Source organism: Hypanus sabinus, chromosome 27, assembly GCF_030144855.1.
Source record: "Hypanus sabinus isolate sHypSab1 chromosome 27, sHypSab1.hap1, whole genome shotgun sequence".
NCBI classification, from domain to species: domain Eukaryota; kingdom Metazoa; phylum Chordata; class Chondrichthyes; order Myliobatiformes; family Dasyatidae; genus Hypanus; species Hypanus sabinus.
This window is the reverse complement of record NC_082732.1, coordinates 29,864,955-29,879,847: the sequence shown is the minus strand read 5'-3', so window position 1 is coordinate 29,879,847 and position 14,893 is coordinate 29,864,955. Positions and strand designations below refer to the sequence as shown.

Below are 14,893 nucleotides of genomic sequence, written 5' to 3'. Positions count from 1 at the left end.
TCCACCAAAGTGCAACACCTCACATTTGGCCAGGTTAAATTCCGTCGGCCATTTCTCTGCCTATATCTGCAGCTGGTCTATATCCCACTATTCTTTGCCAGTCATCTACACTGCCTACAGCAACACCAATCTTCGTATCATCTGCAAATTTACTAACCCAGCCATCTACTGTACAGTTTAATTCAGGTACATCACAGACAGTAGAGGTCCCAGTTCGGATCCCTGATTACAGGCCTTCAGTGGCCCCTTTCACCACTACCCTCTGTTTTCTGTGGGCAGGCACGTTCTAACAGTGGATCCCATGCATCTTAATCTTCTGGATGAGCCTCCATGTGGGATCTTGTCAAATTCCTTATGAAACTCCATGTAGACAACATCCACAGCTCTACCTTCATCAATCACCAGCATAACCTCATCAAAAAAAACTCAAATCAAGTTAGTAAGACGCGACTTGTCCCACACAAAGCCGCGCTGGCTCTCCCTAGTTAGGCCACGGTTTTCCAAATGCTCATCAATACTATTCCTAAGTATTCTGTCCAGTAACTACCACTGACATGAGACTCACTGGTTTATCGTTTCCAGGATTATTCCTGCTTCCCTTCTTGAACAATGGAACAACATCAGCTACATGCCGGTGATCTGGAACCTCGCCTGTAGCTGGGGAGGATACAAAGATATTGGTCTTCACTTGCCTCTCTCAATAATCAGGGATATATCCCTTCAGGCCCTGGGGGCTTGTCCACCTTAATGCTCTTTAAGAGACCTAACTCTACCTTCTCCTTTATGTCAAAATGCCATAGCATATTAGTACTGCTCTCCCTATCCTCTAAGTCCTTCTCCTTGGTAAATACTGAAGTACTCATTAAGGACCTCACTAACATCCTCTGCATCCAAGCAAATGTTTCCCCCTTCCTTTATCCTTGAGTGGTCCCACCCTCTCCCTTATTATCTTCTTGCTCCTAGAGTTATGCAGTTTGCCAAATTTAAAGAAGTGTTTTGCCCTACAGATTCAAGACTTGATTTGATTTGTTGCTGACCAAATAATGAAGAAACTTAATAATTTAAAAACTACCACAAAACTCAACTGAGTGGAAGTGGATTCTCTGGAGTAAGGAAAAGGGCTGGTTTGTGTTTATATTTTTGAAATTTATGGACTCTGAAATCCATTGCACTGTATGTCCCTATTTCATACCTGTGGCAATAGTAATTTCATGCACCTGGATTTTTAGAATGTTTTGACCTCCATTCATTTCAAGTCCAAGAGGTTAGTAAATTTGCAAATGTGAATGTTTGTGAACTTCCAGGGCATGTTGTTTTTGCTAATGGTGTATTATTCAAGAGAATAAGGAGAATGTTACCTAATCTGTCTGGCATCCTTGCAGCAAGATCTCACATGCTCCCATGTTGAGTGGCTGTGACTCTCTGAGAGCCACGTCCTTTCTCATAACTCTGCACAGGAAAATACTACTCTGCGTAGAATGTGCCCTTCCTTGCTTTGGCGTGAAGGTGCTGCTTCAAATGTGAAAAGCATCTTGGAAAACAACTGTGAAGATTAAAAATAGAAAATACTGAAATCACTTAGCAGGTCAGGCAACATCTGTGGTGAGAGAAATGGGTAGACATTTTGAATTGATTAAAGCTACATAAAACATTGAGTTCCTGTTTCACGTCCTGAGTGCACCCTCCATTTAAGCTGACTTAATCTTGGTTACCCACTCTCCTGCTCCACTGATTGGTATCTGGTCGGCATTTGACTCTTGACATTTGCTCGGTCACTAGTAGCGCTGCGTACGCAGGGCCTTTAAGGATCCCACCCATCCATCCAGCATCCTCTTTGACTTTCTACCATCAGGCAGGAGACTCTGATGCATAAAAACAAGAACAGTCAGAATGGGAAACAGTTGCTCCCCCTCAGGCCATCAGGCTTCTGAACTCCTTGTTGCATCATATTTAAAGTGTCACTGGTTAATCTGCTCCATAACTTATAGTTTTTAGTTTGTTATTTATGCGAGATTCATCTGTAGATTTTATCCTTACTTTCATAAGTTATTGTGTGTTATGTATACTACCGTGCTTTTACACTATGGTTCGGAGAAATGTCTCATTTCTATATACATTATACACATGTATATAGTTAAAAAACAATAGACTTGACTTTGTAGTAACCCATGGGGTCAGGCAAGTTCTTGGTCTTTGCTGATGTGCTAAGTTCCTGCAGGATTGTGAGAAGCAAATCGACGAGATTTCCGTTCCCAGTCACTGTTTGTGACCCACCCCACCTCCGCATTATGAAGAATGCAGGACTTGACTGCATTGTCCTCTATGGATCAATATTGCCAGCGGAACGCAACTTGACTGTAAGAGGGGTCTGAAGAAAATATCATGTACCCACTGTGATATTTTCTCAGAATCTTACTGACAGTAGTGAATTGACTGATACATCTGTCTGCTGAGTTAGATGGTTGTAGTACATTGCATTTTGTAACCACTTCAGACATCATTCATCAAATATTGAATACCTGACCTTAAGGAATCAACAGTGATGGACGATTCCATCAGTTGCCTCAATGAATTCAATATTCACAAAAAATGAAACTGTTCACTTATACCACATAATCGATCTATTATTAAACAATTTGTCAGATAACTGGAGACAGAAGGTCATTTGTGAAGTGACTATTAAGAGAGCTTCACTTCGAATTCAGTTTTATCTTAATAAATGTGCAATAACGTTGACTGCATTGAAGGGTCAAGTAATATGTTTTGACTTTTGTTCTCCCGAACAAAAACTTCTGCATTCTTTGTGGGATTAGTCCTCTCATACTTCTGAGGAGTGCAAATGAAATGAAAAGCATTTCTGTGTTGTTCAGAGTTGTTTTCATTATGGGATTTAATCTTGACTTCAATCTCAATGGCCTTTGTTAAGGTTTGCCCATGGCAATACCATATTCTGTGATGTGGCTTTAAAGGCAAGTGCTGAGTCTCTCAGTCAGCCTGTTTGACAAAGTAGGTGAAGAGGTTGGATGTGACGTAGAAGAGTTAATTGAAGGTCCAGGCTGTGATGTGATTGATCGCGCAGCTTCAACTGCTAATCATGCATCATTGTCTGGGACTGCTGCTTGGATTCAAGGGAGGTTGTGAATGATAAAGAGAAGAAATATCCTCTCAAGTAATGTATTACCTTTCCAAAAAAATAACTGTAGGTCATTCAGTGTCAGTTAAGTGGGTTAATATTTTGGAAGTGTGCACTTCATGCTAACTGAAAAAGCCTACGCTCAAAGCAGCAAAGTGTGAAAACTGTGAGCAGCACTCTGACCAATGTTAAATTTTATTGTTTTGTGCAAAAAGTTGCTATTTTCCAAACTGGGAAATTGGCAGTGTTAACAGCTTGCCCAAATTCATTTTGTACAGAATACAGTTGGAGAATTGTTTACTAAAATACTCACTGTTGAATTCCAGCTCCAGATCATTTAAAAATAATCAGAGATTTTTGTTCTCCTTATAGAGTATGTATTTTTTTGCTTTTTTTAAAAGCTAGAATAATGTCAATTTGTTTTGCTCAAGACTCGTGGGTTGTTTAATTATTTATTTAGATACGGTGTGAAACAAGCTCTTCGAGCAGTGCCACCCAGCATTCCCCCGATTTTTGTTTTTACTCATGGCACAAGTTACAATAACCAATTAACCTACATACTGATACATTTTTGGACTGTGGGAGAAAACCAGAGCATCCGGAAGAAACTTGCACAATCACAAGGAAAACCTACAGACTCCTTACGGGCACTGGCGGGAATTGAACCCTGGTCGCTGGTACTGTAAAGCATTGTGCTAACCACTACGCTACCATGCCACCCTTATCGCATCATCATATCTTCATTTCCCAAGACTAAAATGACCTGACAGAGGACTTTGATTTCAAAAGTCTTCAGATTTCCAGCATTTGCAGATTTTCTCTTGTTTCTGAATAGCGGGGGGAAGAGCTACCCATTTACTCACCATTCCTCCTTCAGGACCCAGTGGCACGGAATAACAATGACATTAGTCTCCATTTACTCCGAATATCTTAACCAAGGCTTGGATCCAGAGTCTACCAACTTTTCACAGGTGTTTTCTCAAAAAACAAAATTTAAAAGAAACACTGAATCTTCACAACAAATGGATGGAGTGTAGAGCTGCAGGGACTTACATGTTGCAGATAGAAGCCAGTAGAGGTCACAAACTAATCTTTGGCTTCTAAGCGATTCTTGAATAAACTCTTGGGTCAGTTTTTCTTGATAACCCAGTGTGCTTGCTCACTGAGCCCATAATGATGAAGAGACAATTGGTTACGACTGAGGTTCTATCAGACTCAAAAAGTATGATACTGCACAGGAAATCTGAATTGAAAACAAAGTGCTCAATGTGCTGAGCAGTTTAGGCAGCTTCTATATGGAGACAATCGGCAAACACTTCAGCTTGAGGATCGTTCATCAAGATGTAGAGAAATTAGAATGTAAACACATTTTAACTTGTAGAGGAAGAGGAGGAGCTTGTCTCTGAATGAGGACATAGTGAATGACACAAGTGGTAGTGTTAGCTGAAAGAGGATGGTAAAGACTGGTCATTAATGTTGTCTAGAGGGAGGAAAGAAGAGAGGAAGTAAATGAAATCTGAATTTATGGGATGGGGGGGAGGCTACTGCACAGGACCAAAAGAAGCTACAGAAATTTGTAAAATTAGTCAGATCCATCTTGGGTACTGACCTCTGCAGTATCCAAGACATTTTTAAGGAGCAGTGCCTTAGAAAGGTGTATATATATATATATATATATATATATATACTTACAGTAATTGGTGTACTTATTTTTTCCTTCCTTATTATGTATTGCTGCTGCTGCGTTAAACTAATTTCATGACGCATGCCGGTGATAAAAAACCTGATTCTGAGATGTTTTAAGAATTGAATATTTTAAATTGGATGTGCTGTAGCTTATTATCTGATCCTTTTGAATTTAGTATTACTTGCACTATTTCCTTCAACTCTGACCTCTGTCTCTGCCAGAGTACTCTTCCAACAAAGTTCAAAATAAGTTTGAGGAATTGAGTCCCATTTTTGACTCAGCACATTATATTTGAGTCCACGTTTGAATTAATGATTTCAGATAATCTGCCATTCCAGATTTGTATTTCCACAGATCCATCATTCAGTCTTTATTCCCCTCTCCACTTTGAGTAATTTCAAATATCATTAGTCTTTTTACATTGCCCTTGGCATGCCATTAATTATTTACTCGACTCCTGTCGACCAGTTGACATCACCATCGCTTGTCTCATTCAGTTGCTCTTCATTTCTACTCTTATTTCAGTTTAATTCTTGCTCTTTCCATCTCTCATTTCTCTCCTTGTTTCACTCTAATTTTTCTAGATGAATAATTATCAGCTTGAAATATTAACTCTGTCTGTCTACAGATACTGCCTAATCTGCACTTTTCCAAATTTTCTAAAATGTTCTGTTTTCACTAAGGCCCACCTGTGAAGAACTATCCCTGGATGAAATTAATGATGCCTCTTGGATCTGTGACCCAATAAAATCTTCAGGGAAAGGATGAAGTGGTGGTAGAGGGAGATATGGGGTTGGAATTCTAGACAAAAATCATACTTACACTTTTATGCTAACTGCTGTGGAGGATTAAGAAAGTATTGTCTGGCTAGTTACTGTGACTTTACTGATACACTCCTCCTAGATAAAATGGTAGAAGACAAGTTAACCTCTTGAGTTTCTGAGTTTGGAAGTACTACATCTACCAACAGTAAACTTCCAAAATGTTGGGGGGGAGGGGAAATTGTGGCAAACAAATCGCAAAGTCAAATATATCAATGACTACAGAAAAAAGTTAATTACAGAATGTAGCAATTTTTTTAAAAATCAGAATTGCTTTCAATCAGAATTTGATAAGAATCAGAATTGCTTTTAAACTTATTGATTCCTTTTGAGACAACATGTTTTCTGTGGGTGTTTAATTGTGTCGAAGCCAGCCAAATTCCAAGTTTTATCACTGTGCTGAAATGAAAACAGAAAATGCTGGAAATACTCAGCCCATGAAAGAGAGAGTCTTTTATCTGTGAAGAGAGAGTTAGTTCATGTTTAGGGTCTTGGACCATTCATCTATGGGGTTTTGAATTGACTCCAATTTGGTAATTACCAATCCTTTCAAATATTGTCTCTTCTATTAGACAGGATGGAGTATATATAGAGTTGTGGTATTTTTAATTAAACATGAGTTATATCAATGGAATATGTGGTCAGTGGAAGCAATTCCTATTGGTTCATAGAAATGCATATCAGTTATTTCTCAGAGAGAGGTTTTCTGGTGATAGGTTTGAACTAGTTTGGGTCTTAGCATAATTGTAGCTTGTTCGGAAGGAATAGATGTATTAGCTTCATTTGTCACATCTACATTGAAACATAGTAAAACGTGTTGTTTGTGTTAATGACCAGCACAGTCCAAGATGTGCTGGGGGCAGCCCGCAAGTGTTGCCATGCTTCCAGCACCAACATAGCAACGTACTGGCCCTGGCTCACATGTTTTTGGAATGTGTGAGGAAACTAGAGCACTCAGAGGAAACCCACATGATCGTGGAGAAAAAATGCAAATTCCTTGCATACAGCAGTGGAGATTGAATCCCAATCTCACAGCTGGCGCTGTGAAGTGGTATGCTTACTGATACATGACCATGCTGTGCTGCAATGGATGACATTGGCGCGATGGTTCCCAAAGCTCCTCCATTCTGCAGGTCTTTGCCCGATTCTGGTATCCGTCAGTTGATATCAAGTGATTGCAGTGATTAATCAACAACAACTTGTGTAGATATCAGCATAGTCAAAGTTGTAGCAGATGAGTTATTGAATCGTGATCACGTTGATCTTGAGTTTCCTTCCTTTAACCAGGAGGCCAGTGATAGATGTGCAGTCATCATTTTGAAGACATTTGTCGTGAATTCAGGAACTGGTTTAACAAGCTAGGCCACAGAATGGTGTATTCATCCAGCAATATAGTGTTCGTGTCAGAGCCTCAGGTCATCAGAATAAATTCATCCCTACATGTCTCCTGCTCCACAGTTCTAAGCAATCTATGGGAAAGTTTGGGTTGAAAACGGACACCTGGTATCCAACATAGCAACTCAGCTTCAAACTGCATTTGAAAACTGTAAAGAGGACAAAGACTGATCTACAGATAGGCAGTTGAGAACATCCTAACTTGTTGCATTACTGTGTGACGCAGAAACTGCATGCCAGCGGATGGGGGGGGGGGGGGGTACTGTAATTAAAACTGCCCAATGCACCACCATCAAGGACGTTTATACTCAGCGGCTACTTCCTTAGATTACGGGAGTGGAACCATAGTGATCTGCTGCTGTAGCTCATTCCACTTCAAAGTTAAATGTGTTCGATGCATTCAGAGATGCTCTTCTGCACAGCACTGTTGTAATGTGTGGTTACTTTAGTTCCTGTTAGCTTGAACCAGTTTGGCCATTCTCTTCTGATGTTTCAAGTTGAGGCTCTTCATCAGGACATTGTGTTTTATTGGATTGCTTTTATATTTCTTGTGTTTTGTTTTTGTGTTCTTTATGCTTATTGTGTTTTCTTTATGCCGCATTGGATCCATTTTGTTCTCCTTTACACTTGTGTACTGAAGAATGACAATAAACAATCTTGAATCATGGCCAGTGAAGCCATCTGATGCCTCAGTGACAGGTAACTTGAGAAAACCTCATCAAATCATGAAATACATTCTCACATCCTGCCCAACGCAAGTCCCTGGGCAACGTCTCAGAGCTATATTTGATATTGAGTAGGACTCGGAACGAATTAAGAGTCTTGAAATTAAAACTGTGCCAGTTTCTGCACCTAAGTCTTAAAGAAAGAAGAAGACCTGCTAAAGCTCTGTGCCCAATTGTAAGGACTGAACTAAAATTAAGATAAAAAAAGAATATTTTTCTCCCTTTGGACCTGTCATCCTACAAATGTTAAGAATGGAAAAAGAATGGAGATAAAATTGGCAGGCAGAAAGGTATGAGAAGGTAGTATCTGATATTAATTTTAATTTTGCCCTAAGCTTCCTCCTAAATCCCAGTGAAAATTCGCTTTGAAACATGAACATTACTATCCTTGTGCCATTCAAGAGTGTTTCCCTAGATAGTACCTAGTGTAGCCCTGGTCTATGTCACAATGCCATATACTTAGTTGCATTGACCCAGGGAACCGTGGAATTGTTTGCCAGGATCTAAGGATTGCTGATAATTCCAGCAGCTTTTGACATTAAGAATGTGGTGTTGGTTCACGTAGAATCTGTGTGATCTCTGTGTATCTGTGCAGGTAATCAACTTTGAACTTCCAACCCGAGAGGGCTTTCTTTGCTTTGCTGCTTCCAGTGCTGCCAGCACAGAGCTCTACTTCATCAGCTGAAAGTCCTCTTTAATTTCTTTTCCAATGAGGCTGTTGCAGTACTAGGTTGCAAAATCTTTTTGGTGGGTATCTGAAAGCTAGAAGATTGAATCCAATGTTTCCATTGGTATAAGTAGTTCCAGTTCTGTTTTCACCTGTCACCTTCCCAATCCGTTGATCCTTGCTCTGTCTCAGGTTACAAGAGATTACAAATCACAATCTCAAGAGATTTGGAACTGAGTTGAAGAAGAAATTTTTTTCCTCAGCTGGCAAGCCCATGGAATTCGCTACCGTGGAGGGATGTAGAAGACAAGACACCAAGTAAAGTTAAAGTTGCTAGATCAATTTATTTCCGTGTTTGATATTGAGAGATTTGGGGAAAGAGGAGGAATGCTGTATTGAAATAGGTGATCGGCTGTGGTGGTATTGAGTGGCAGAGCAGGATCGAAAGGCTGAATGGCTGCTCCTGCTCTCTGATACAATCAGAATCAATGACCCATTCCAAAATTGTTTGTTCAGGCCACAGTAAATTGGATCAGACAATTGAGTGATGTGGTGATAATATTCAAGGTCAATAGGAATTAACTTTACTCTTTTATTTTTAATGATGCGTGATTAATCTTTTGATTGCAGGCCACACAAGAAGAATTGAAGGCTGCTTATCGCAGGCTATGTATGTTCTATCATCCAGACAAACATCGAGACCCTGAACTGAAACAACAAGCAGAGACTCTCTTTAACCTTGTGCATCAGGCATATGAAGGCAAGTACCTTTTGGCATTAGAGGAACATACTGAGGCACTTTACATTAGTTCCTTTTTCCTTTGCCCTTTTCCTCAGTTTGGCTTGCTCAGCGTATAACATGTAATAATCACATTATTCATATCGTTTTTCCTAAGAGCAGAGTGTTGTGAACCAGTTCATTGGCTAGTAAAGCACACTCTCCCCTTTATCATTAGATGGCCAAATCACAGATTATCTGCTCTGAAGGCAGAGACTCAGTTTGAAAGTCGCTTTTTTTTTAAATTGGTGCCTTTTTGTTCTTAGTCTTCTGTTTACTAACTTGTGATAACATTTCAGATTCCATTTTTTCATATTTACTCTTTCTCTCTGGCCTATTCCTATCTTTCTGACTGACTTTCTCACACTCTCTCCACTAAAGTCATGCCACAATTTAGATAGCAACTCCATGTGCAAATTATAGCATCCTGTGTTTCTTACATTATGTCTCTACTAGTTCTTAAACACTTCCTCTTCTGAATGTTTACTTTCTCCCTCTATTTCTCTTGGCAGTACTTAGTGATCCTCAGAGCCGAGCCATCTATGACATCTATGGTAAAAAGGGCCTGGAAATGGAAGGATGGGAGGTAAGGCACCATTTCCAATGCCAGAGCTTCTCCCTCAACTTGACTAAAGTGACACTAACACATGCAGAATGCTGCAGGAACTCAGCAGTTCAGGCAGCATCTGTGGAAAGGAATAAGCGGTCGAAATTCAATGCTGAGACCTTTCATCAGAACATTATCAGAAAGTTACATTACCTTTCTGTACTGGTTTTAAGGATGTGTGAAAGTGGTTTGAGTCTTGTAATCTAGTTCCAAGACAGTGTGAGACTTGTAAATCAGCATTTATTTAATTATTCTGTTTCAGTATACAGTGTGACAATATCGTTTATTTTCAAATGCATGGTGCAAGTGTTTGAAGTTTGATTGTGAACTGATTAATTGAAATTTGTGTATAAGATAATGCTCAGGATTATATTCATTTGTATATTCTGTCCTGTAAGTCATCAAGCACCCTGGCATTCAAGGAATCAAAGCTAGGGAAATAAATAAAGATCTTCAAATGTTTTTTCCTGCTTTGGAAGATATCTGACTGAATTTGCAGAAGGGATGTCCCTTGATCTCTGTGATTCTTGTGCAGGTGAATTGAACAACATAGGCTCTCATTTATTGACTTCATATCCAATTCCTTGATTTTTCACCCCTTCCTTTCACCTGTTTACTACCTCAATCTATTTGTAACTCTGTAACTGGAAACTGATCTGAAACAGGATGCTGCCCTTTTAAAAATATTATTATGACTGTGAGTAACCTTTAAGTGCCCTTGTGGTGAGCCACCTCATTCAAGTGCTGTTGCTGCTGCATAATGGTATTGGTTTGGGTATTTCAGGAGAGTGAATGAGGAATACTGAAGGAATATGATATTTATCCTAACTTAGGATGGTATTATCGAAGCATTTTTGCCTTTGTCCTCTTGTAAATCCAACCCAACCCAGCTGAGATCAGCCACAAGAGTGCAGGATTTTGAGAACTTCCTGGGCTGGTTGAGATATTTTCTCACTGCATCAACCGGGGAGTGCTGTTCGCAGATTCAGTGTGGGAGTTAATTAGAATGCATTTCACTGAGAAATGAAGAAAACTGAAAATTAAGACTTGTTGAATGCAAGTAACTGGTTATATATTTTGTGTTATTATTACAGATAGTGGAAAGGAAGAAAGCAGCAGCTGAAATTCGAGAGGAGTTTGAGAGACTGCAACGAGAAAGGGAAGAGAGGCGACTACAACAAAGGACAAACCCCAAGGTGAGTAAAGACAGGATGGTAGAGAAATGAGAGGTCTCTATTTCTGCATGCTCCATCTATTCATTCTTTCACTGTCCCTGGATGTGCCCTCCTCCTGGCAAATATGAGAGCTGTTGGATGTGGATAAAAGAATAAGTTCTCTGCCTTGATTTTGTTTGGCTATTGTCAGGTCGGATGCAGGGCATGTTTAAACTTTATGCCCAAACAGACATCCGATTCTTTAATCTTTAATTTGTTTGGTGTTGAGCATCCAACATGCTTAGCCTGGAGTATTAATGACAGAGCACCCTCTGACTTTTTGAAGTAGTACATTCCAAAGGGATGAACTCTGCAGGAGGGGAACACAAAACAAATCTGTGAACATGAATGGAATTGTGTCCTAATTGCTTGAGACACAAAGCATTTGATTGTAGTCCCTGACCAAGATTTGTGATTGAATTTTCCCTGATTTTGGTAGAATGTATTTATTTGAGCCTTGTCTGTAGCTTTGGATATTTATGAAAACTCATTCTTATTCATAACATGTTATCAATCACAATCCCAGTGACAGTGTCGCCATTTAATGACCAAACAAGCCTTCGGCTTTTAAAGTGCATTGCTTTCCATGTGCTTTTCTATGTGCCAGTATGCCAAGTTCACTTAGTGTTCTTCATAAGTATGCATAAAGAAATTTATAATAATAGCATTTTAAATTGGAACATGATATGAGGCTTGGAAACAGGACTGAATTACTAATATGCTCTCCAGGCTAATGATCATTTTTCCTTGAACCCTGCCTTTTCTTTCAGGCTCTGTCTTGACACCTTATTGTATATCACAGGAGAAGGACTAGTATACATATAAATTTAAGCCCATAATATTTTTGATTGGAAGGACTGCATTCATCATCGGTGGTTTGAAATATCAAGTAATATTCACTTGAAGCTTCCTGTTCTTTATTTTCTTGCAGGGTACGATAAGTGTTGGTGTTGATGCCACAGATCTGTTTGACCGCTATGATGAAGAATTTGAACAATCAGGCAGTGGATTTCCTCAGATAGAGATAAATAAAATGCACATTTCACAATCCATCGAGGTACGACGCCACAGAAAGCACAGGTGTCCCTCATACCATGTATTACTATATGTTTGAGAATTTTGTTTTAGATTTCTTATGAAAAATTGTGATAAAAATTGTTTTGGAACTTACTGGTAACACTGTCCTCATAGTCTATTATGCCAATATGAATATGAGAACTGTGGCCAGCACTGAACTCTCCTTGTTGTAGGTTCTCCTTTCACCATCCAAAATTCTCCAGGAAATATTTGAGATGTGTGCAAACTGCTATATCCTGACTGGTTTTGAAGAAACAAGCCATGATAGTTCAGTAATTAAATGCATAATGCAGTAATAAGCTTCACAGACCATGAAAAGTCAAGGTGCAGCTCTAGTATGTGCCAAATACATCTATCTTGGCTAGGAAGATGGTTAAGCTGTAGCCTTTGTACAGTGAATCATTGGTAGCCGAGAGATTCAAATATCCTTTTTTGGGCACTTCATCTGTCTGCTCCTTTAGGACATGCTATCTATTTTGTGCATTAGAAATCTGTTTGCTTTCTACAATGCTTTTGGTGAAATTGAATTTTTTGCGTTTGTAATTATCACTGTTTGCATACATCAAATTCTGTTATGAAGTTACAGGGATTGGATTCTACACAGGTTAGTAGATGCAGGAACTGTTTTGGCACTGAAGTACACACTAGGATTGTACTCTGGTCTCTGCTCAATTAATCTTTTATTTGGAGTGGGTTTTGGGAATGGACCATAATTGAATTTGCCTTTGGGAAGGCAAAGGTTGCTGGTTTTATTGTCTTATTCATCACTACCTGTAGGGAAAGGATTGTGTGTGTAGGTTTTACATTTATGGGAAATTTTGTGTTTGGATGCATTGCCATTCACAGTCAATAAATTCCCACTTGAAAATGGTGCGTGAGGGCTTGGAAGCTTGGATCTGCTATGGGTTTGCATCTTCAGAAGGAACAATTAGGAAAGAAAGGGAAGTTAAAGATATTCTAACTTGACCTCATGTTTTTCCACCAAGGCTCCACTAACTACAACGGATACAGCTGTTTTGGCTGGGAGCCTCTCAACGCAGAATGGCAATGGTGGTGGCTCAATCAATGTTGCCTTAAGGCGGGTAACCTCTGCAAAAGGGTGGGGCGAGGTAAGGACTGAATCTCGATATTTTGCAATAAACTGCAATATTGTGCAGTTTATTGGAATTTCTTTACAATTACTGCTCTCAAAAAAAGTGTTGACTTTGAATTTGCATTATGCTTAGATGTAGAAAATATGTGTTAGCTGGCCAGCAGTAAATGATGCTCTTTAGTTCATTCCATCACACAAGTGGAAAATTACAGAAGTGTTATTCAATTAGAAACATTTAATCCATGTACCATGCTATGCAGAAGTACTTGTTCTATTGGAAGTCAATTTATTTGATTGGCACCTGTAAAGTTTGTGTTCTAACTTTTACTGAAAGGCAGTAAATGCCTAGAGGTTGTGCAAGGACACTTGGGTGATTCCAAGGGAATTTGGCAGTTGACATGCTTTCAAAATTCTGTTTACGTAAGTGAAAATACTTGCCTTGCTCAAGTTTTTCTGAGACCCTTGATTAGTAATTTGGTTATGCAAGTTTCAGGTCACTAGAGATTATAACTAATTCCGCTACAGTGTACTGATATCAATTGATTTTTTTTTTGTGGAACCATTTGTATTTATCCAACCAACACAATATTTTGCTTCCTTTTGACTGTTGTGCGATATTCTCCAAATATCCTGTAGCTGTCAACTACCTTATTGTGTACTTCATCTGGTAGTGTCACATTGGTTGTGGTACAAGGTCAATTTTTTGAACAAGAATGTTGTTTTTAAAGGTTACATGCTATCATGCCCACTAACTCACGGAAAGTTGCCCTGCTTTTTAATAACTGGAATGGATTTTAGAAGTAAAACATTTAGGGTTGGAGATATGTACTTTCTGACACTCAACTGATAGCTGTGTAGGTGAAATCGCAATGAAGTTTTTGGGTGGGGAGGGGGAGGTGCAACTCATCGTACCAGTCGTGCGTACAATGAAAAATGACATGAGTTCACAGGGAAACTTCTCACACTGAATGTCTATTGTTGTCCAGGAGGAGTCCCTGGTTCATTTCACATAACATCCTAGGATCGTTTATGTTTGTCTAATTCAGCAGAACCTCTCAGACACCTTTCACTTATACACTCAGTGGCCACTAATTAAGTACAGGAGTGTACCTAATAAAGTGGTTACAGGAGTGTAACCCAGGGTGATCTTCTACTGTAGCCCATCCATTTCAGGGTTTGACTTGTGCATTCAGAGATGTTCTTCTGCACACCACTGTTGTAATGCATGGTTACTTGAGTTATTGTTGCCTTCTTGCCAATTTGAACCATTCTGGCCATTCTTTTCCGACCTCTCTCATTAACAAGGCATTTTTGCCCACAGAACTGCTGGTTACTGGATTTTCTTTTTGTTTTTCACACCATTCTCTGTAAATTCTAGAGACTGCTGTGCCTGTGCATGAAAATCCCAGCAGATCAACAGTTCCTGACATACTCAAACCACCCCGTTTGGCATCAGAAATCATTCCATGGTGGAAGTCACTTTGATTACATTTCTTCCCATTCTAATGTTTGGTCTGTTGACCATGTCTGCATGCTTTTACACATTGAGTTGCTGCTATGTGTATAGCTGGGTAGATATTTGTATTAGTGAACAAGCATACCTAATAAGTGTGTGTATTTAAGTCCTGGAGTTGAATGCAAGCCCATCATTGCTAACTTAAAGGTGAGTGCCTCTAACTCACAATGGATGTTCAAA

At 39.4% G+C, this 14,893-nt stretch overlaps 1 protein-coding gene across 3 annotated transcripts in view; it reads left to right on the top strand.

The window, feature by feature from the left end:
- LOC132382186 (dnaJ homolog subfamily C member 11) overlaps positions 1 to 14,893 on the top strand; it is a 71,323-nt gene that overhangs the window by 25,255 nt on the left and 31,175 nt on the right. For 2 of the 3 annotated variants that reach the window (XM_059952152.1, XM_059952151.1), the window contains exons 2-6: positions 9,059 to 9,188; positions 9,719 to 9,792; positions 10,908 to 11,009; positions 11,959 to 12,084; positions 13,091 to 13,213. In XM_059952152.1, coding sequence (XP_059808135.1) covers positions 9,059 to 9,188; positions 9,719 to 9,792; positions 10,908 to 11,009; positions 11,959 to 12,084; positions 13,091 to 13,213 — 555 coding nt within the window. Of the gene's footprint in view, positions 1 to 9,056; positions 9,189 to 9,718; positions 9,793 to 10,907; positions 11,010 to 11,958; positions 12,085 to 13,090; positions 13,214 to 14,893 lie in introns of those variants that run through there. The other variant, XM_059952153.1, reaches the window with a different exon arrangement.